The sequence below is a fragment of the Corvus cornix genome, chromosome 4A (genome assembly GCF_000738735.6).
Source record: "Corvus cornix cornix isolate S_Up_H32 chromosome 4A, ASM73873v5, whole genome shotgun sequence".
NCBI lineage: Eukaryota > Metazoa > Chordata > Aves > Passeriformes > Corvidae > Corvus > Corvus cornix.
In genome coordinates this window covers 601,183-623,087 of record NC_047058.1, presented here as the reverse complement: position 1 = coordinate 623,087, position 21,905 = coordinate 601,183, and the positions used below count along the sequence as shown (strand labels likewise).

At 47.9% G+C, this 21,905-nt stretch overlaps 1 protein-coding gene across 4 annotated transcripts in view; it reads left to right on the top strand.

Moving 5' to 3' along the window:
* The window catches only part of GPC4 (glypican 4), a 233,409-nt gene that overhangs the window by 84,623 nt on the left and 126,881 nt on the right, over positions 1-21,905 (top strand). For all 4 annotated transcript variants that reach the window (XM_039572288.1, XM_039572289.1, XM_019287753.2 and 1 more), the window contains 3 exons: positions 4,937-5,070; positions 7,807-7,932; positions 18,744-18,864. In XM_039572288.1, coding sequence (XP_039428222.1) covers positions 4,937-5,070; positions 7,807-7,932; positions 18,744-18,864 — 381 coding nt within the window. The remainder of the gene's footprint in view (positions 1-4,936; positions 5,071-7,806; positions 7,933-18,743; positions 18,865-21,905) is intronic.

Genomic DNA, 21,905 nt, shown 5'->3' with positions numbered 1-21,905 from the left:
GCATGTCTGTGGTCTCCTGATGTTCTGTGCATACTGTAGCAAATCATCCTTTCAGAAGCTGTGTTCAAATCAATGATAATAGTTAGTCTCTTTTCAGTTTAATGTGTGGCTTCTCCCAGAGAAAACTCACGAATAGGTATAAAATGACTTATGTGAACTCCAGAGAGCAAAGGAGATTTCAGGAGGAAATCTTCAAAAATGAGGCCATCCCCTTGAGGGAAAAAAATACTGTGTCTTCCTGGAGAATGAATCTATAAGAAGAAGAGTTCATAGGGAAGGCAAATGGAAACTCCATGTAAAGTTTAAGCGAAGGTCAAATAGAGCGAACTCTCCTTTAGAGCAGAGTGGTGCTCCTGGGCTGAATGAGAAGTGGCAGCAGCAGGTATCCAGCAGTGTCTAATGCACTCTCTTCTTGTCCAAGGAGAAGTTGATTAGCTCCTTTTTTTTGGTGGATTTTTTTTTTTTCTAAATCATCTAGAAAATTACCTTTAAAATGTTCTTACTCTTAAAAGCAAAGCTCAGGTTGGCACTGAGGATCACAGTGTGCTGCCTTCCAATCCTTTTATCCCTGCATTTCCTTGCTGATGTGGAAGGTAAGATGTTTTTGCCCTGTGTGGCTACACTGCCTCGTGCCTTGGCAGCAGAATGGGTTCATCAGGAGCCTCAGAGGCGTCAGCGATGCCATCCTGCCATAGCCAGGCTGGAGGTGCCCTCCATCAGCTGCACAGAGGCTGTGATGCTTTGCACAGAACATGGTACTGTGGTCACTATTACTTTGATAATTAACCCCAGCCATCGCAGTTTCCGTGGACTGGCAGGTACCCACGTGGATCAGTGCTGTGCTTTACACCCATGCAATCAACACAGCTGGAAGCAGCCGTGGTGGTGGATCTGGTCCCTGGCTGCTTGTAGTGCATTGTTCCCACACAGCCGCAGGTTCCCTGCAGTCCTCAGGCACCTCTTATCTTAAATTAATGGAGAAGCGTTAAAGTGGGCTGATAGTGCTACTCCATTAGCCTTGTCCCTGTGCTCCTCTCAAATCAATGTTCCCTCTAAAGCGGAGCCATTACACGGCGTGCAGCTCCCGGGTGTTGGGAGCCAGCTGCTTCCCATCGGGCATGGGGACTGCCGGCCTTAGGCAGTGCCCGAGGAGCTCTGCCCTAGCTGGGTGTGGTATTTCCCTGTGCCTGGAATAAAGAAATGGAGCGAGGAGTAGTGGTCGTCAGAAGGCAGTGTTCCCCTCATAGACTGGGTCACACTCTCATGGAGGAGGGTAATTAAATTGGGTAATGAGTGAGTTTGTTAATGAGCTGGGGCAGGGAAATTTTGCTTTGGCTGTTACAGTGTTGGTGTCTTTGGGGGTTTGTAAAAACTCTGGGTTTTGGGATGGTTTTTCTTGCCTGGTGTCCCCTTGCAGCAGTTTTTTGGTGGCCTGGCAGATTCTTTTAAAAACAAGGTGTAACTCCTGTTGCCTAAAAAACACATTGGGATTTGATTTACTTAGTCATTTTTTTGTGGCTTGATGTGTCAAACTTCAGCCTATTCTGAATTAAGGCACAGCTCTTGCACTGACTACAGTTAAGATAAGGACTGGTGTATATTTACAATCCACCTGGTAGCGTGGGGAGCCCGAGGAGAAGATCCAGTGGTTCTGCTCTGTTGATTTGCTTTGAATTTCACGTTTATATTTGTGTGGTGGGAGGAAACCACATATTAAACACTGTTGCTTGATACAAGTTTGGCACCTGGGTTAGAGAAGCTCCCTTCCTTTTGCTCTCCCTCTTGTAGAGACACCACCGTGCTGGGGAGCTGACTGTCCTTGCTCCTGTCAGAGCAAGCAATACCTAGAGAGCTGAAGCATCACACTTGTTTCTCCTCAAGGTCTGAGCTTGTGTCTGTCCCTTCTCTGACTGCCCTACAGTAGCATTTTTCTTTACTTTTTGGAGTTGGCTTTAAAATGGCAGTGGTTAGGAAGAGACTGGGAAGCTGTGTTCATGCGCTCCTGAGCCTGCAGTGCAGACTCAAAAAGAGGGAAAGATTGAAATAGAATTTCTAAGCTGTTGTCCTAGGACTGCTTGTGGCCCAGCAGACTTTGGCAGATGGTTTGTGAAATCCTTCCCTCCCCCAAAAAAGTATACACAATGCCACCCCTGCAAATGAGCAGGCAATCTGTTCCTTCTACTTTCGCTCACTTTATTTTAAGTTCAAATCTCAGTTGGGTTTTTGTTTGACTAAAAGGTGACAACCATTTCACTGTGACTTCACAATATGGGCTGCAGGGTTGGGGTTTTTTCCTGAAAAGGTTAGTTGGTGCTGGAATAAATAAATAAGTAAAAACTTGGTGGAAAGTTTGAGCAGTGCATCCTTCTATCCATAAAGATTACATCTGCTGTCCCATGTCACAGCTAACACAGTCCTGTTCATGGTTTCATCCCTCACAGAAGGGATGGCTGGACTCAGTGATCAATGAGTTGACTTGATGATCAACGGGTTGAACTCAATGACTGTAGAGGTCTTTTCCAGCCTTACAGATTCTATGAATCTTGGAGCCTGTGGTACCCAGATGCTGTGTGCGACTGTGAGGATGCAGCTGAGCCGCGGCACCTGTGCAGGACTTGGTAGCAGAGGGGCTGAGCTCCCTCCAGTGCTGGGTGGGAGATGAAGCAGCCTCAGTTTGCCGGGCCCCTTTGCCGTTTGAAGCACGCTCTCAGATGGTGCCATTGTTTGCGCTGTCGCTCTGACCCTCCCCTCCCATTCAGCACCTCTCTGCATCCTTGGGAAAAAGCCTTGATCCTGGACTTGATCTTCCCTCAGGGTTTGATAGGTTTTGCCAGCTGAAAGCTGGGCTTTGGAAAGGGAATGGGGGAATTTTCACAGACCCGGGGAGAATCAAAGGGAGTAATCACAAAAGGCAGCTTAAAATATCCGACCTTTCCCCACTTCTCTCCTGCACTTTAGGTGTCCATGCAGAGCGTGGATACAGTGATGCTGCTTTGTGGCATTGCTTCCTCTATACCCAGTGTCCTGGATCTTTTGTGTATCTTGTGTTTCCCTGGAGGAGGTTTCATGGCAGGTCTCACCTCTGACTTGGGCAGAGGAAAAGCCCACAGACCCCTCAGCATCCTGGTGCTCTCCTGCTGGTCTGCCCTTTGCAGGGACAGTGGCACCAGCCAGTATAGAGAGAGAATGGGACATCTGGACCCATTCTGCGCTGGGGGTGGTCTCAGATCCCAAATGCCATTCTCCAGGTCTCCCACTGTGATTTGTTCCTATTCCTGTTTGTTTGCATCAGGGGACTACCTGTAAACGTTATGAGAGGGATGAGTGCTAAAGGAAAGCCTAAAAGGCAAAGAAAACAGCCCAAAATGTGGTCCATTTTCTGAATCCCTTCCTCCCTCTGTTTTTGAAGCCTGCCAAGTGATTTAGGGAGGGCAGTAGAGCTGACACATTCTTCTGCAAAACTCGGTTTTGGCAAGGCAGAGAGGAGACACAGCCAAAGGAGGACAGAAGAGGAAAACCAGGTAAGCTGCTGCAGAAACTGCTCCCCTGGCAGCTGCAGGAGGAACTGCTTTGGCAGAGGAAACTGCAGGTGCAGAAGGATTGGTGGCAGCATGTCTTCCCACTGTGCTGTGAACCAGAAACTGCAGTGCCCAGCTCCCAGAAGGTTTCTATTTTACTCTTTGTTGTATGGCAGCCTGTGCAAACAAACTGTGCTGCTCTTGATAATGACACAGGTGACATTACTAATTTATTTGCCCACCCAAATGTAATGTAATAAAACAGAATTAATCTCTTCTCTTTACACATCAGATGCTTGTAGCTTTGGGCAGAGGGTGTGTTTTTAACCTCTGGTGTGCAGCTAACTGGGAATTTAGCTGATTGCCTTGATTTGGTGTGGCATGGAGATAAATGAGGTGCTGCAACGAATGGGCATTTCATGGGTATGTGGTTGGTCCCAAGCCTGGAGTGGGTGGTGGGATGAGGCTCAGAGGCGGTCAGGGTGGTGTTAACTGAGGTGCCTTCATGGTCCCAGCAATCAGCCAAGCTCCTTTCACAACCCAGCATGGATGAGTCCTGCAGGGTGGATCAAAAGGAGACTTTTACAGTGGCAGTGCTGCCAAAGGGGGACAGATGTCCCTTGGTAGTCTCCCAGAGAAGGAAATGGTGGCAAACCCATCTACAGCAGGGACTGCAGCAGTGGCTGCTGCTGGGTGAGTCTTGGGACAGCGGCCATGCGAGAGAGCTTTAACGAGGTGCTTTGGATTCCTTCCCTTGCTGCTGCAGCCAGTTCCCAAATCATCATTAGCTAATGAGCTAATTTGTGCCATTAGCAGAGCCCTGTTCATCAGGGCCTCCCATGATATGACTGGGCTGTGGCCCCAATGCTTGCTGTATTTTATGCCCTGGGTTTTTTAATTAGTAGTGATGTATATGATGCTCATCCCTGGGGATCTGCAGTGCACTCTGTGCAGGTGCTGAGCTGCCTCAAGATGCAGAACCAGGGTCTTGGGATTTTCCTTCAGAGGGGAGGTGTTTCCTAAAAGTTTGACTAGAGAGGTAGAGTGTAGAGCCTTGAGATGCTGGGGCATTCAGGAAGGAAGGAACAGGGAACATCTCAAGCCCCCTCCTGTCAGCCTAAGTTTAGCCTGACACAGGAAGATTTGCCTGTCACACCTGCAGCTCAGGGGTTTTGATAGCCACAGGAGCCCTGACATTTTGCCTGAAGCTTCCTGCATTCCTTCCCAGGGGGCAGATATTTTACAAAAGCCAGGTTGTATCCTTAGGACAGCAGTTTGCTTTCAGGTGCTTGCTGCGATATGAGCAAGCAAGATGGGGATGACAGGACGATAGCAGCTCATGTGCAGGTGCCAGTGTGCATCTCAGCTGTTTTCCTGCAGTCCTAACACTTCCTCACACTGCTGTTTGTGTTTTCCAGATAAGCCGGTTATGTGGCCATGCTCAGCAGAGGCAGATTCGATCAGCTAATTATCCAGAAGACCTTTTCATTGACAAGAAAGTCCTGAAAGTAACTGACATTGAGCAAGAAGAAACTTTGTCGAGCAGGAGGAGGTGAGAATGCTCAGGCTGAGTGTGGTGCCCGCTGGATGGGCTGCGGGAGCAGCCACCATATGGAATGGCCCTGTGGAAGCAGATGCAAAAGCTGCTTATTTCCCTTACCCATAAACCTGGTTTTGGCTCTGATCATCAGAGCTGCTCTGTGGCGGACTCTGAAGTGCAGTGAGGTGTCTACATGGGTTTTCTCACCTAGTGCACCCAGGTTAATACACCAAATGCCTTGTCTGGATTTCTTGGGCACTGCTATAGTGCCTGAAATACTCACAAGTGTAGTTATAGATAGAAATGGTCACTCCAGCCTGAATTGTTGTATGTTACACTGTGTGTAGGTAAGGGGAATGCATTTCATGCTTTTTGTGTAGTGTTTTATGGTAGTTCAGAGATGTTAACAGCCTTTTACTGAGTATTTTCAAAGGAAGCAGGTGCCTCCACTGCTGGCTCTGCACCCCGTGCTTCCTTCCCCATGTAAGTAGAAGCTGTAAAGTGGGCTCACACTGATGTGTCAGGGAGCAGCATCTCCCCTCTGGATCTGAAAGCGCACCCAGAGATACGCAGTGCCTTTACTTCTGTCTGGAATAAAGAAAAATCCCTGCGGAAGAGAAACAAGCAAGCTTTGCAATTTTTAAAACTGGAGGTAGACTAAGTCGAGTGGATTTCTCTCTGAAGACTAACAGGGCCACATTCTTGATACGGTTCCCATGAGATGCAGCACCAGGGCTTGCATTCCTCCGTTGTCTCAACATGTTGGAGGTTACAGAGCCCAGACTCTGACAGAGATGTCCTTTGAAGACTTTGAAGTCTAATGAAATCTGCTGAGATGAATTACATGGGTTCATACCTGCAGATACGGAGGAGTTCCTCCTTTCCCTACCCCTCCCTGCCCTGCTGGGAGCTCTGCTCCCCAGGAAAGTTTCCTTCTGCCTGTTCCCCCCAGCTCTACTGGGGTTTGTGGAAGAGGAGCAAGGCAATGCCTAGGATGTAAGGAGCTGAGTGCCATGGGCAGTGAGGCTTGTCCTCATTGGGGTTTGCCATAACTGATGATCCAGGTCTCCTCATTTTGGCTTTCCAGATGGTGTTGGTTGGACTTCTGCCCCACTGTTAGGCTAGTGGAGGAGATAGATGTAGGAGGTGGTTCACACAGGAGGTGACTGCCTGAAGCATAACTCTGATTTGTGCAGGGGGCTGTGGGCTGAATTCCCACCCTTTGGAGGGGCCTTGACTCATCAGACAAACCCTTGTTCATTTGCATGGCAGCGACAGACAGGTCGATGCATGCGATGCCTGGGCAGCACGTGCTGTGGTGGTCAGAGGCAGGACTTGAGTGACCCTCTTTATCCACAGGCTGCGGCTCTCCCTGCGAGGGCTGTGTCAGCCCCACCACGGCAGGAACAGGCTCCTCCGCAGGAAAAGGCAGCATACAGCACAGGCTGCCTTCTCCTTGTATCGCCTGCCCCCAGCTGGCTGTCGCGGGTTCTGGAGAGGGAACCCCATGGAAACCCAAAGCAAGGAGGGATGGAGGGAGCTGGGCACCCCCCTGCACACCAAACTGCCTAAGATTGCAGGGCAGCTCCCCACAGCTGGCAGGGATGGACAACCCCCTCTACAGCACCTGGGGAATGCCCCTCAGAGTGCTCCTTGCTCCAGGTGCTAATTCCTCATCATCCCTCCCAGGGAGCAAGGAGGCTGAGAAATAACCCCTTGCCATAGGGGGAAATGTGCTGATACAAAACAAGACGACTGTGAGGCCAAGTCTTACTGTCTAAAGTCCCTGCTATTCATATTACCTTTCTTTTGGTGCTCTCACTATTCCCTGGTGACAGCTGCTGAATGTCCCTGAGGGATCAGACCTGGGCTGGGGGGATGTCACATCCCACTCCCAGAGCCTCTGTCACCTCTCTGGCAACATCAGAGATCCCACGGTCAGCCTGTATCCTGGTACCTCTGGACCACTGCTGCAGGTGACCAGCTGGAGATCCTTGTTGCTGGGAAGGGAGGGCACAGGGTTGGGATGCAGCCTGATTCACAATCCCTCTGTGTGGTGAAAGCACTGCTCCTGCATCTCCTGCAGCTCCTCCTGCCTTCCTGCGACAGAGCCATTTTGGTGAGTGTAACCTGCCCCTTTGAATGCGGACTGTGACAGCCCAGTGCATCCCTTGAAATTGTGTACTTTTGAGAGTGCAACATCAAACACAGCCTTACCCATGTGTACAAATCTGTGCTGAGAGTGTCAGCTCTGGTCTACTACCAAAAATGCCACCTGCCCTTGCAAGCAATGCTGGATGGCCAATGTCAGCCAGACAAAACCCCTGAAGGGCCTCTGTTGCCTTCTGCAAAGCAGAGGGGATGCTACAGCCTAAGCCCTTGCTGCTCAGATGTACCCCACAGATGCATGGCCTGAGCCAGTGGCACCTTTCCTTAGGTGCTGTGAGAGTGCAGAGACTCTGTCTGGCTTTTGCCTTGTGCATGGTTGGGCTGAGGTTCTGCTGCCCCTACATCCCTCCGCATCACCAGCAGTTTTGCCCTGGGAAACATGGGTTCAGCCTTTGACTGAATAACATCAAGGAAAACCACAAAAAACTACTTGGGGTCAGAAATAAAACTGATGCTTCATGCTTTTTTTCCACCTAGCTGCTTTAATGTTGTGTTTGTGTGACTACCTTCACTGGTTGAAATGCACCAACCTTGTATTCTCCTTTTAGCTGAGCACCCTTTTCCCTCCCTTTCTTTCAGGGAACTGATTGCAAAGCTGAAGTCCCATAGCAGTTTTTACAGCACCTTGCCGGAGTACATCTGCAACCACAGCTCTGCTGTCCAGAATGACACCCTTTGCTGGAATGGACAAGAAGTCGTGGAGAGGTGAATCACATCTCTTGCCCTCCCTCTCCCCAGTACTGTTTATCTTTTGTTAACCAGCACAGGAGCAGTCTGTGACCAGGACAACTTGCTCCCGTAAGGACCTTGTGCAGAGCAGGCGTCCAGCTGTGCTGCAGCTCAGATCGATGTGCAAGATCTGCACAGATAGAAGTGGTTGTCACCTCCACTGAGTTTCCTACTTAGTGAAAACCCTGCATCCGTGATGGGATTTGGTCAGGGTGGGCCAGAGACAGGAACACAGAAGCAGCTTGACACAGCCCTGTTCCCATGGGAGAGTGCACCACAGTCTAGGGATGGCTCTTCTGGAGCAGCAGTAAGGGCATTGCCCCCAAGCATTGCATGGGGTGGGGATGTCTCCAGCCAGGCTTCATGCAGTGGTAGCAGGACACTGTGGTTGGCATCCCCTGCCCCATCCAGGGAGAGTCAAGGAAGACTCCCGTGTTGAATTTCTCCTTGCTATGGCTCTCAGCTGGAGGAAGTGGAAACTACTGAACTCTGGTGGTGCCACTGCTGTCATCTGACCACGTTCCCACCACCAAGTCTTGGCTGTCATCTCTGGATGGAGCCATTCCCACTAAGGTCCAGCTTGTGCTGTGGCTACTTTGCCCTGCCCCACTTGCCCTTTTGGAGGATATACTGGTCGTAATTGAGGTTAACAGAGACAGGTACATGCAGGATTCATACCATAAAGAAGAAGGAAGTGTTAATAGAAATGGAGATTTTTCTTGCAAAAAATGCCTCTTGGGAATGTTAAATAATGTGGAAGTAGAACTTGGAAATGTTTTTTATAATTACATAAATCTCCTCTAATCACCCTACTTTGCAAAGCATCCTTTGCTATTAAGTAGTTTGCATAAGGGAAGAAATAGAAGTAAAATCATGAAGTGGTGAAATGTTGAGATATTAATTATGACTTCTTGATCAGTAACTTCACGTGATAATTAGCCTGTACTTGCAATACTGACCTGAAACACTGAATAGACCAAAATAGCATCAAACTCTATTTTGAAAAAAAATGACTCAACATCTAAGATCACCCGCTTAGTAAAATGTACTTATGTTGCCTAAGGAAAAATGTGTCCTCTATTGGCACTTATTTCTGGAGAATCTTGAGTTTCCGTGCCTAACTGAGAAGTTCAATTGGGAAGAAAAATATTATTTCAATATTGTCTCACTGATAGATAATTAAAACTTTTAAAGCAGGGCTATAAACACTGCAGCTCTGGAGAGGGGTACTGAGGGTGAGGTGTTAGCTTATGACAGTTCACTGGGGTCACAGCCAGTGGCCCTGGTCCAGGTCCTGCTGATGCCACAGCTGGTTGAAGTGGTAGCAATGGAAGAGTGCTGAGTCCAGATCCTTCCTGCAAATGTAAGTTGAAAGCTATCTGCAGATTAAACATGACTTCAGGTGATAGACGACCTTCAGCTTTCTGCTGAGAATACCAGGGGGCTGTCATAGGCAGAGATGTACCCCGGGTCCCTGCTGCAATGTTGTGGTGGTGGTGGCACCATATAGCAGGTCACACAGATGCCATGGCATGCAGGGGGGCAAGGCAGGGAGAGGATAAAGTCTGTGTGAATGAAGGGGGCACCAAGATTTCAGCCCCTGGCTCTTGAGTTAAGGATTAAATCCTCTACTGTGCTTGAAGAACATGTGCTTTTGCACTCCTCTCCTTGCCCCCTCTGTCGCCACCTCTGAGCTCCTATAAAATATTAGTGACAGTTCCCTTGAAGGCAGATACTAGAGATTTTTGCTGTGAGTGGGGAGACCTCAGCTAAATAAAGCTGAGCTAAGATAATGGTCAAGGGTTCTCTTCTCCCAGGACCCATGTAGTTAAAATGATCTCTACACAGGCTGCTTCATGTGGTTGGACTTCCCAGCTTGGCATCTCTTTCAGAGTGTCTGGGAGGATTCCTGAAAATCAGGAGCATTTAAGGTAAGGGTATTTAAGTACCCCAAGCTGCTAGTTCCTTTATTTCAGTGTTTTCCCCAAGAGGGAGCCAAGCAGCTGTTCATGGTGTAGCAGCTCTTACTCAAGTTGCTCTGAGAATGTGCATTATGTACTGGAGCAATTCTATGCTCCTGCTGGGCTGGTGTGTGTTTGCTGGTCATCAGACTCCATCTTGCCACTTTTTGCAAGAAATTTGGTGTGGTTTGAATATCTGGTATTAATTTCAGGATGCTGTCCTGGTACTTGTCCCACATATGTGGTGGCTGCCAGAAAGAAGGATGGTGGAGACATGGTGGGATGGTTCCTGTGGCTGGAGTTTCAGCATGGAAGGATGGTCCTCTTTGAAAGGACAAGCAGTGGAGACAAGGATGGGGTGCCTATGTCAGTGACCAGCTGGAGTGCCTGGAGTTCTACCTGGGGATAGATGAGGATCTGACCAAGAGCTTTTGGGTCAGGGTTAAAGGGAAAGCAGAGACAGGTGATGTTGCAGTCTAGCTCTGCTTCAGGCCATGTGACCTGGAAGACTGGGTGGATGAGGCCCTTTATAGACAGACACAAGCAGCCTCCCATTCACAAGCCCTGGCCCTCATGAGTGACTTCAACCCTGGTATCTGTTGGAGGGACAATGCAGCAGGGCATAAGCAATCCCTGGGCTCCTGGATAAACTAGAAAGCTCCTGCTGAATCTGCTGATCAGGTGAAGACCTGGGCAGAGCGATGCTTCGGTAGATTCTATGCTTCCATGTGTTTCCATGTCTGGTGCTGTGTGTGGGCAATGGATAAAACTGTTCGAGTACTGTTGTGTCTGTGAGGTCAGTGTGACCATCTGTATGAGCATGTCTAGGATTTGACTGTGTTCTTGTAGGGATTGTGGCTATTTACCTCTTGCATTTCTAATGTAATACCTGAGTGTTCATTAAGTTAGAAAAGAGCCCTACTGACTTACCCATTTCCAGACCTCCCTGTCATGACAAAATCTGTTAGTTATTCTAAGTCCTTTTCCTATAACACGTTAAGTCAAACCTGGAATAGCAACTAAACAGCCCTTGCCACTGGACTCAAGTACTTGATATACCAACAATGTGCATCCTGTTATTTAATGCAAACAGTCCCTTCTGCACTCTGCAATCCTTCTCCTGTGGTTTTTCGGGCTCAGTATTTACTCTGTCCTGTTTATCCCAGTGCTTTGTTATCCACAGGGAGTGAGAGTGTCCCTCCTCCCCATGGACTGGATGTGCTCAACATATTTCCACTGGGTCTCACTTCCCAATTTGAGCCTTGCACCATCCTCTGTTTCCTCCTTGCTCTTAAGCCCCTCTGCCCTGACTGAAGGTGGCATGTTCGGGGCTCCAGTGCAATGCAGCTGGCTAGGGTATTTTATCCTGCTTTTAACCCCTCTTTTTTTTTACTGAGTCTTACTTTCTGATTCTTTGTAATCATTTGCTTTTCCATGTTGGACCATCTAATGGCAAGAATTCATCCTCCTTCCTGAGGTTTGATCTGTGGGTTAATAGTTTGATTGTCATCCCTATTGTGGATTTAGGACATGGTGCCTTGAAATAACTGCTGAAATAACAGTGGAAACCACACAAGAAAGGTTGATTTTTCTGTAATGCAGAACAGTGCATCATGTCTTTTGCTGTGCTTTTGCATGGTTGAAGAACATAAGCTGAAGTGGGAAGAAAAAAGAAAAGGCAACACATTCCTGCTTTTCACACGTCTCAGAGTGTGCAAAAACACACTGTGCTTTTATGGGACGCCACAAAGGTTCATAGCAAAAGCCACGAGTGGCACATTCCACCACTTAAAAAGAACTTGTTGAGGGGTCACAGTGCTTGGGGTGTTTGTGGTAGCTGGGGACCAGACCTGCTGGATCTTCCTCTGTCTCTGTACATCCCTGTGTGCCTCTTTGCAGCTTTCCTGGGCTCAGTTCCAGGCACTTCCCTGAGACAGACATGTAGGCAGGGTGGGTGTACAACAGCTTAAACCTGCCTAAGTGAGGGTTTCTGTGCTGCTCCTCCTTTCCTCTGTCTTCATGCCCCATCCTCTCTTATCCTTATTTCCATCCAAAGTCGAGAAAAAACAGAGGTCAGTTCTTATCACCGAAGTACTGACTGAGTAATTCAGATTAAGTCGAGTAGGTGTTGAGATGTCAAACTCCCCTCAGTTTCTATGGGAGCTCAGCATTGGAATCTCAAAGGTGATTTGAACTTCATATATAGTATCAGGGTTTTGCAGCATTTAATACTAAAAGCCTATTAAAATCTAGATTCTCAGAGTTTAATAATTTGCTTACATGAGTATATTCTTTTCCAGCTGTTCTGAATAGAATGACAGCAACATCTGCCCACTGCAAAACTTCTAAGCACATTAAGCATTACTGTTAGATACTGCCATTTCTAAATTTCTCAAGACAAATGCACACATTAATCTAAATCACCAGCATAACTCTTTTCTTTGTACCAATTCAAAATTAATATATTTTTAGCACCTTGCCAGATTCTCTTCTTCAAGTTAGAAGTCTCAGATTTCCCTGCTGTTGCCAACATACCATGGTTTGTTTTAATCATATAAATCATAAACAACAAAAGCACAATTGGAAGCAAGACAGAAAAATGAGATTCTGTAATTGGAACAAAGGAAATTCCGTGCCAGCAATAACCCTTTAGTTCGTGAAGGGTTTGGTTATTTCTGGCAGTGTTGCAAAATATCTGATACGATGGAGTCCCCAAAGAGGGGGCTGTATAACTTTTCAAGCCCATAAAACACAGCTTTGTAGCAAGTATAAGCTATAATGAAAGGATAGTAGGCAAATTCAGAGGGTTATTTAGTGGCCATGATTGTTTCCAGAGTATTTCAGAAATTAAGATCATGAATCTTCCTCTATTAATCCTGCTGCTTGGTCTCAGGTTTAGCAAATTTTTCCATAATCTATTTGTCTTGAACTGAAATAAGAATAGAGAGAGACTTCAGGCTGTCTATAAACTCTCACTGTTTTGCTATGAATATTACAGTTTTTGCTGTTCCTTCTGAAGTCCCATCTCCCAGAGCCAGTTGATTACCTGAGACCTCACATTTATGACCAAGCCATCATCTGCAGCACACTCACTGGCTGTAGAGCTTTGTGTGGGGCAACTGGGAAGAGGCAACAATTCTCTTGGCAGGGAACTGAGACAGCAGGATCTGAGGAGGCTCTCAGAGGCTTCAAGGTGTTGATATTTGGAAATCCAGCAGAAAATGGTTCCTTTTATTTAGGTGAGAACACTCCCCACTGAGAGCGTTGGATCCTCCTGGTTGCCTTTGAAGCAGCTTGTTTGGAGCTACTGGTGGTGTAAATTGACTGCGGTATCATGAGCTCTGCAGTGACTGCAAGGACTCTCTGCAAGCAAGCAAGCAAACAAAGCCAGGAAGGCACCTAAGAGCCATACAGCCCACGTCTCTCCTGCCACTTGCACTCCCATGTAACAGATCTCTGTATATGGTCATGGGACGGTGGAGACTTGCACCCCATATGGAAGAGAACAGCTGGGGTGGACCTGCACCCCACACCCAGCCCATCTCTGGGATGAGATGTGACTGACCAAATATCTCTCTGGACAATCTGTCTTTAGAGAGGAAACTATCCGGGAAAGAAGTTGTCACCTCTTCATGGAGGCTTGTGGGTACATCCAGGAGTTACACCCTGACTTCAGGGCAGGATGAGTGGGCTGGAAACAGCTTTTCAAGCCTTTTGGCCCCCACTGCTTCTACTGCTGATGTGACACTGAGGTTGTCTCACTAAACCAGAAATTAGCAGGGCCAGAGGGTAAAATGTTGGCTTCACCACTGCACCCACCTTTACTGACCCATGAAAACCAGCTGGAGGTAAGAGCTGGGTTCTTGTCAGGGGTGTGGGGGGGCAAAACTTTTCTTTCCTTTCTCCCCTTTTTCATCTCTTTTGCCTCCTGTGTGGTGAGGACTCAGTGTCACCAGTCCACATGATCTTTAGTAAGTCACGTCTTGAAATGCAGAGGAGCTTTGGGGGTCTGGGGGAATACTGCTCTCAAACTCAGTTATTAACTCTTGTGCAATGAAACCTCTGTGTTGTGTTGTGTCTGTGTTCTGTTTGTCCCCCACCCACTCTCTCTGACAAATGTAATTCAGTGAACACAGATAGTCGAGAGAGCCTGTAAGGGATACTGTGCTGTTTAAGCTGGATCTGCATTTGAGTAAGTAATTTGCAACTGGAAGGCAGGCATAAATTAATTCTTATTTGAATGACATGCTTACTTTCCTTTTTCTAGAAGGTGTAATTCTTTATGTTCAACTTTCAGGATTACTTTCTCCAAAACACACATCGTGTATTGCAGTAACTCATCTCAAAGCCTAGCAGGGCCGAGTAGGATGAACACACATTTTACACTCATTGCCATGTATTTAAATAACACTTGTCATCTTGTCTTCTTTGCTCTGAAATGAAAGCTTGGAATGACATGCATTTGGACTGGAAAGACCAAACATTCACAGGAGATATTTGTGGATGGTGGAGGGGAAAGGAGAGGAAGATCCCTCAATTTGACAGCACTTGGGCACTTATGTCTGGTGGATGAGAAGAGGCAGGAAGGGTCTGCAGTTGTACTGTCCCCACAGAAAACTTCAGATCATTGGTGTTTTCATAAGGTGGATGTCTCTGAAGTAATTTTTAACACGGGCTGCTTATCAGCACATTTTACAATGTGATATTTGTCTTTGGAAAATACCATGTCCCCAGCAAGAGCCCATACCCAGGGAGCCCAGGAAAGGAGATGCTGCTGACTGACATTGAGACATGTCAAAGAGAAAAGTATTTTGGGCTTTGCTTATGAAGTGTGAGCCAGACTATGCTCATGTTGCAGCACTGATACCCCTTCAGCACAGAGACCCCCAGGGACCGGGGTGGGGGATGTTATCCGCTGTGCATATTTGCTGTTCCATGCTGATATCAATCACCATGGCAGCGGCATGTGATGGGTTTCATGAAGTGGAACAAGTGTCCTGCACAAGGGGCTGTTTTGTCTGCGTAAGTTTTTAAAAACAGCTTGAAGTGGCTCAGAGATTTATCCTTTTTTGCACTGACTGGAGAACATGGGAGGAAGGTGATGCTTTGGCTTTGTTTTGCCTGCGAGCCCGCCAACCCTTCAGCTTGGGGGGGATGCAGAGGAGCCTGCATGGGTACTGTCCTGAGACTCCCATCCTCCAGCTTGTTGGGGGCTGCAAAGGCATCTCTCTGCCATATTAAGGCCTTGCTGCTTGGCCAGGGCTACAGGGAGGGGTGCCAGCTGCCTTTTCCAGCTTCTCTGGCATTTCAGGAATGCAGATCATTCACTGAAGCTACATTTCAAAGCCTTTAACCCTTTGGTTGGCTGCATCCCACATGCCTGAATGTGGCCACCAGGCTGGTGCTGGGGCAGAGTGGCACAGCTGAGCGGAGCTAGTGCCCCCCTTGTATCCGAGCACACCAGGAGGTCTCAGCTTGGCAGCACAGAGGAAGTGTCCCCCAAAGCATCGAAATCACACAGGACCATGTTTCTGGCTGGTGGGATGTTGCGGGTCCCCGTGCATCTCCTTTTTTGCAATTCATGCTCAAAGATGTGCGGCTTGCAGGGCCCACTGCCTTGCAGCTTTAAATGACTTGTGTAGTGGTGCAAATGGTTCATTTTGGGCCAGGTACATACCCTTGTACCTGGCCAGGTGGGAAACACCAGGAGGCGATGCTCCATTTCTCCAACATCACTGTTTTAGGGAGAGATCCCTCTGCAAATGCTTTCAGGTTTGCTTCCTTTTCTAATAGACTTTTTCCCCTGAGAAGGCTGATCTGAGGTCCTCACCACCCTAGCAGAACCTTCTGGAGAACAGTTTCAGTCTCTGGACATGGAGTTATAGTATTGCTGTAGTACTGTGCTCCTCCCTCCTGTACTACATTGCGTAGGCTACAGAAATCCTCTCTGACAGCCGCTGCAAGGATTTCAGAAGGGATTTCGCCCACTCAAACGCAAGCTATTGTGTTTCTTTGTATAAAACTGTTAAGGAGAGAGAGAGATTGTATTAATTCAGACATGCACCAAGTGGGCTTGTTTCTGCTCTTGCTAAAATCTGTGTGAGTTTCCTGATTAAATCTCTGAAACCACAGGAGACCTTTCAGCAATGTACTTTTCAGTTCCACCAGTGTTTTAAATTAGATTTACAGTGATACCAAAGATAGGAATTTGTCATCTAAAAACTCACGTGTGCTGTGGATGTTTACATCCAGTTTCCAGATGTGTTTGTCAGGTCAGCATGGTGGCATTAAGAGGCTGTGTGACAAATAAGCAGCAGGATTAATGGCTCACTGCTCCCAGTGCTCTATCCCCCTGCAAAAAGTTCAGCCCAAGTTTCAACAGAGCCGGGCAGGTCTGTGCTTGCGGCAGCAGCCTCTTCCCACGAGATGGTGCTCGGAGCATGCACGGCTGTGCCAGGAGCGCATGGGCTGCTGCAGGCTGGCCGCAGGCTGCCCCCGTTCTCCCAGTCACTAAACTTTCAACCTACAACGGCCCTCCAACTGCACATGAGGGTTTTTCTGAACTGCGAGCGATTGTGTCTCAGGTACAGCCATGTTTTGTGCTTCCCAGGTTAACGCAACTATTAAAAAAAGGGGTTTTGCAAAATGCTGAGTCCTAATAGGAGGCCCCAGCATGGGGACAGGGTGTTGGGGTGCAGAGCAGAGCTGTCAATCCGGTGCTGTGCTGGTGCCGAAGTGCAAGGGGTGAGATGGTTGTGCAGGCAGCTGCCCCCGTGTTCAGGAGCTGGTGGGGCTTGGGAGAGTCAAGTTGACGTCTCTGCTTTGCAGTGATGCCTGCACCCGGGCAAGCTGCTTATGCCTCGAAAAGGAATATACACAGGTGTGTGCTCCTGTGCTGTAGGCACAGACACCTCCTTTTTCCTGTCCTTTTTCCTCTGTCATCTCTTCAGTGCAGCATGTTGCAGGGTTGTCAGCCATTAATGGAGATGCATATGGGGAATGCCTAGTGGTGGGGACCCAGCTGGAGGTGCAGAAAACTCCTGTACATGGAACTCCTGCTCTGAGATAGCCTTGGAGTGGAAAACTGCCACAGTTCTGTATTTTAAACTATAGGAGTATTTCAGGTCAGTGCAGATTGCTGCTGCACCATATAGATCTGGGGTTGCCTTTGCATCCCCACATGTCTGAGTAGATCTTGTCCCTAGTTTAGAGTCTAAGCCAAGCCCCTGAGTATCCCCAAGTCCCTCAGTGTGCCCTGACAGCTCTTGTGACCGAATGTCCACATGCCTCTTGCTTTCTACCCTAGCAAAGCATCCTGCCTGAGTTGGCCCCACCGTCCCTTATGTCTGCCTCTCTTTCTTTAAATGCCTGCTGAAGTCCCACTTTCTCCCCAAAACCCATGTGAAACAGGCTGTCTTTGCCTGAGCTTGCCTGGCAGCATGGGGATGGAGGATTAGCTAGCTAGGCAGGGGAGCAGGGAGCTGATAGACAGGGAGGCAGCCACTAGGGCTGGTGCTGGGAGCTGCATAAAAACATTATGTGTAGGAGATGAAAGCAGAAAGGAAAATTCATGGTTTACCCATGGCACTAGAAAAATACATGCACCATACAGCAGACTGATGCTGGTGTTATCTCAGCGATCTCACTTTTGGCTTCGCTGGGGTTTGGTAGTGCCTGTTGTGGCTGCTGGCTCTTGGAGGTGAGGACTTGTTTTCTGCTTGTAGAACACCACAGCCCATCAGGGGCGCTGTGATGAATGGCAACAGCCCAGAGCTCGAGAAGGTGCCGGTGTGCTCCGTGCCACTGCTGTCGCTGCCAGACGGCAGTGGTGGCAGCTGATTCCTCCGGTGCAGACCCAAGTTTAGAGTTTGGTGCTTGTCTTATGCTGGAGCATCATCAGCTGTTACACAGGTCCTGAGTGTAAGAACGTATTCCTCCAAAGGCAAGTATGCAGCAATTCTGTCCCTCTTCCCCTCCCTTTTATCACTCTGGTAAACTTTGTCATTCCATAAATCTTGCAGCAAGTAAATATATATTTCTTTCCTAATTGCCGATGAAAAAGCTCAGTGCAGGGTTGGCCACCCTCCTCTGCAGAGTTGCCCTGGCAGTTTAATCTAGTCTGCGGGGGCTTTGCTGACTTGCATGGTACCCGTGTAAATCAAGATACCCCATGGTCTGAGCACAGTTACTTTGATCCCTAAGGCTGGATCTCATCAAAGACTGAAATGAGGATTGTTTGACAACACCTATTTTCCATTAGCAATGTTGACAGCATTAATTATATTCTGATGCTTTAATTCTTTATTATTGAAATCACACATCAGTGATAGTCATTATTTTGCAAGGGGGTTGATGTTATGCTAATCAGCGTGCAATTAACTGGGTCATCCCACTCATTTTTTTGGCTGTGGGCACAACACTACTGCTCTTGTACTGGAGTCTCTGTGGTCTGCCAAGATTTATTTTAAACAAACATGAGCAAGCCAGAATTTCTGAGCCAGCTTTTTTAGGACTCTTGGGTGCAAGTTATGTGAAAATATTTATCTCTGTTGTATACTGTTTAACATCTTCCTTGGTTACTAATGGACTGGAAAGGATTTCATTGTCCTCAAGTGATACAACTACATCATCTTGCTGCTTTGCAAAATCAGAGCAAAAATGTTTATAGGAATTTTCTGTCCTTTCTTTGTCATTTATTAACTGTCTTGTGCTGTTTTGGAAAGAGCTGGTGCCTGTCTTGGGATTTTTTGTGTTTGTGCTGAACTTTAAAGATCTTCTCTCTGTTAGCCCATCACATTGTGGTGTTCTCTGTTCTCATTCCTACAGGTACAGTCCCCAGATCACAAGGAATGGAGCAAAAGCGCAGGCTGGCAACCACGAGGTGAAGATTAAAGGTCCGGAGCCAGTGATTAGCCAGATTATTGACAAGCTGAAACACATCAACCAGGTTTGTTGTAGACATGCCAGCAGGGATGTCTCCGGAGTGGGTGGTTTCCAAATCAGTTTGGCCTCCCTTGCACTCTCTCTGGGCTCAGACAGACATCCCTGGTATCTGCATCTGCAGCAGCTCTGGGAGCCCGGTGTGCAGAGCTGGTGCCACCCTGGCCTGGCCCTACACAGCACCAGCCCCAAAGGGCACACAGAGGGCCAGTCCTGTTGGATGCCTGCTGGTGTGGTTCTCCATGGTGCAGCCTCCCAGGACTCAGCCTGTACCTGGGTCATGTGAAGATGCATGACTGCAATACAAGAATGCTTCTGCTGGGCATGCCCTTAGCAGTGGAGGTCCAGGAAAGATGGAGCTGATGGGGTGCCCCTGAGCATGATGTGCTGGCAGGGGGTCATGTGGCATGTACCTGATGTTCCCTCTGATAGGAGAAGCTCCTTTTGGCATTGCTCATGGCTGGCAATAAAGGTCACTTTTTTCTTTGCTGTATCTCCCTGGGCATTCACTCCCAGTTGGTAATGGGATAAGTTACTGTTGAATGGGGAAATGGCAGAACTGGATGAGATCCTTTCTGCTGGGGAGGAAGCTTCCTTCCCACTGCCTCAGACCTGGCATCCTTCCTGGAACAAGCGGTATCTTGTCTCTACCCATTATGTCACGCCAGGCTAGGTCTGCGAACAAGCCCTGCTGCTGCCGGGGAGGAGAAGGTGGCAGGTCTGCACAGCGTTCAGCTTGTGGCTGAATCTTCCCCAGCACTGCCTTAGGCCAGTGGGGCTTGGGTCTGGCTCTGGACTCTGCTCTCCCCTCTGTGTCACTGAGTCTGGATGTCACAGTAACTCGTAGAGGGGATGTTTTTCATATGCAGATAGCTTGGACTTGCTGCTTTGCCAGGACACAGCACTGGGACCTCACAGGGCAAATCCTCAGGTGGTAATGCTGTTAACACAGCTGAGCTGCCCCGTCTCTCCTGAGAGAGCTCTTTCCAGTGGGGACCTTGCCGATGGTCGCTCTGGTACGAAGCTCTGGGCAGCTGTGTTTTCCTGGGGCTAAGCCCAGCTTTGCTTCCAGACCGGGTGGGCTGTGAGGGCGGCTCTGTTTGGAGTTGCTGGCTTAGCAACTTTTCTGCAAACCTCTGCTTTCCTGCTCCCTCGACTGCCAGGGACTGTTTTCACGGCCATTGCCAGTTTAACCCCCGTGCCCTCCAACGCAGGCATGCCTCATTAGGTGCTGCCTGGGAGCAGGATGCAGTGTGGGCTTCAGGGTCCCCAGGAGCACCCCATAATGCAGGAGCTGCCATGGGCAGCGGCCCTACAGCTTGCTCTGGCTTCCCACACACTCCCCGTGCTGAGCGGTGCCATCTGCCAACAGCCCCTAATTATTAGAAGGGGAAAAACGGGAGGAATAGCATAATCAGCTCCCTATTAAATGGGGTAGAAGGCAGGCTTCAACCTGCGGGTGATAATGATATTTTGCCGTTCACAGTGAGAAAGCTGCACTGAACAAAACATGGTTATTAGTGTACCTGAAACTGCTGACATAAAGTGGTTGTGAAATGCTGGCTGCCAGACTGGGTTAAGTTAGGTCTTTGCTGAATAGCTTGGCCTTCACAGTGGAGGTCTGTGGAGTGGGAGACCCTGGGTAAACACTGCTGTGCTCAACTCAGCTGTTTGCAGCAGCAGAGTCTCTGTCAGCTGCCGCTCAGAGAAAAATTGTGGTAAGGGGGTGAATACAGTCAGCTTAGTCATGATCTCTTACAGAGAGGCTCGCAGTATTGGGTTGGAATGTGTTATGGGGGGCAAGTAAGCTGTTTTGGTTTGTACAGTGTAAATGTAAGAGCCTGAAAAAAATATTGAACGCTCTTGTAAAGCTGTGTTTGAGAAAGAGGAGGAATTGAGAATAAAATCAGGAGAAAATGGGAAGTGATTTGTGCAAATTAGTTATGAAGCTTGCCCAGAGAAGCTGTAGCTGCCCCATCCCTGGAAGGCCAGGCTGGATGGGGCTTGGTCTAAGGAAGGTGTCCCTGCCTATGGCAAGGGATCGGAACTACATGATATGTAAGATCCCTTCCCACCCAAACCAATCTGTAATTCTATGATATGATTCTATTCCTGTGGAGGGTCTATAGTCTATGTTCAGCAGTTTATATACCAGGAAAGTAACAGGGGAGGTTACTTAAATTTGGGATTTAGGGTGTCAGAGCTTACCATCACACTTATTTTCTTGGCTGAAGTAAGTTTTGAGCTCTCTTTCACTTCTGGAATGCATCTTGATTGCCAAACAGTATTAAATGTGGAAGGAGCAGCAGCTCTGGATGAATTACAGTTGTGTCTTTCAGGAGTTGGCTTCAGATTTGGGAGAAAGTGGGAAGTCCCAAGCTGGAGAGGGTTGAAAATCTCCACCAAGCTAAGCCAACAGTGGCTTTTAAGGATTTTTAAACATCCAGATCCTCTGGAGAAAAGACCATCTTTGCGGTGCTCAGAGCTGTAAACTAGATTCCCATGTGACTACCTGTAAATTGTGAATCTTGTACAATGTTGTGACTTCCTCCCAGTGTGTTGTGTTAAGAGATACAGCCTGGATTTTGTGGTGTGGGCAGACTCGGGAACCATGCTGTTTGGTACGATTTTCATAGAGGTCCATAGCTTTTATTTTTACTTGGAGATTTTTGCTAAAAATCTGTAATTTGCTGATGATTTGACTTTGCTTTTATTCCAGGATGCTTATGCTGCTGGCAATGTCTCTTCTTTCAGTGTTGTGTGTACAAATTGCGCTTGCTCTTTAGTTCTTGTCTTCTCAAACCTAATTTGGGTAAATATACATACATTCACATGAGTAATTCTCATCAAACGTTTGCACTTTGAAATGAGAATGGGGTTTGTGCATTAGCATTAAAACCATGGGGATTCAAAGAAGTAGAGAAAACCTAACCCAGAGAAAGGAGGAACTGCTCCAGATTGTAATTTTTCATTTGAGCATCCATCAAGCTAAAATAAATAAATGAATAAAGCACAGTGCCTGAGTTGTGTGCTGTCTCAAGTCAGCCC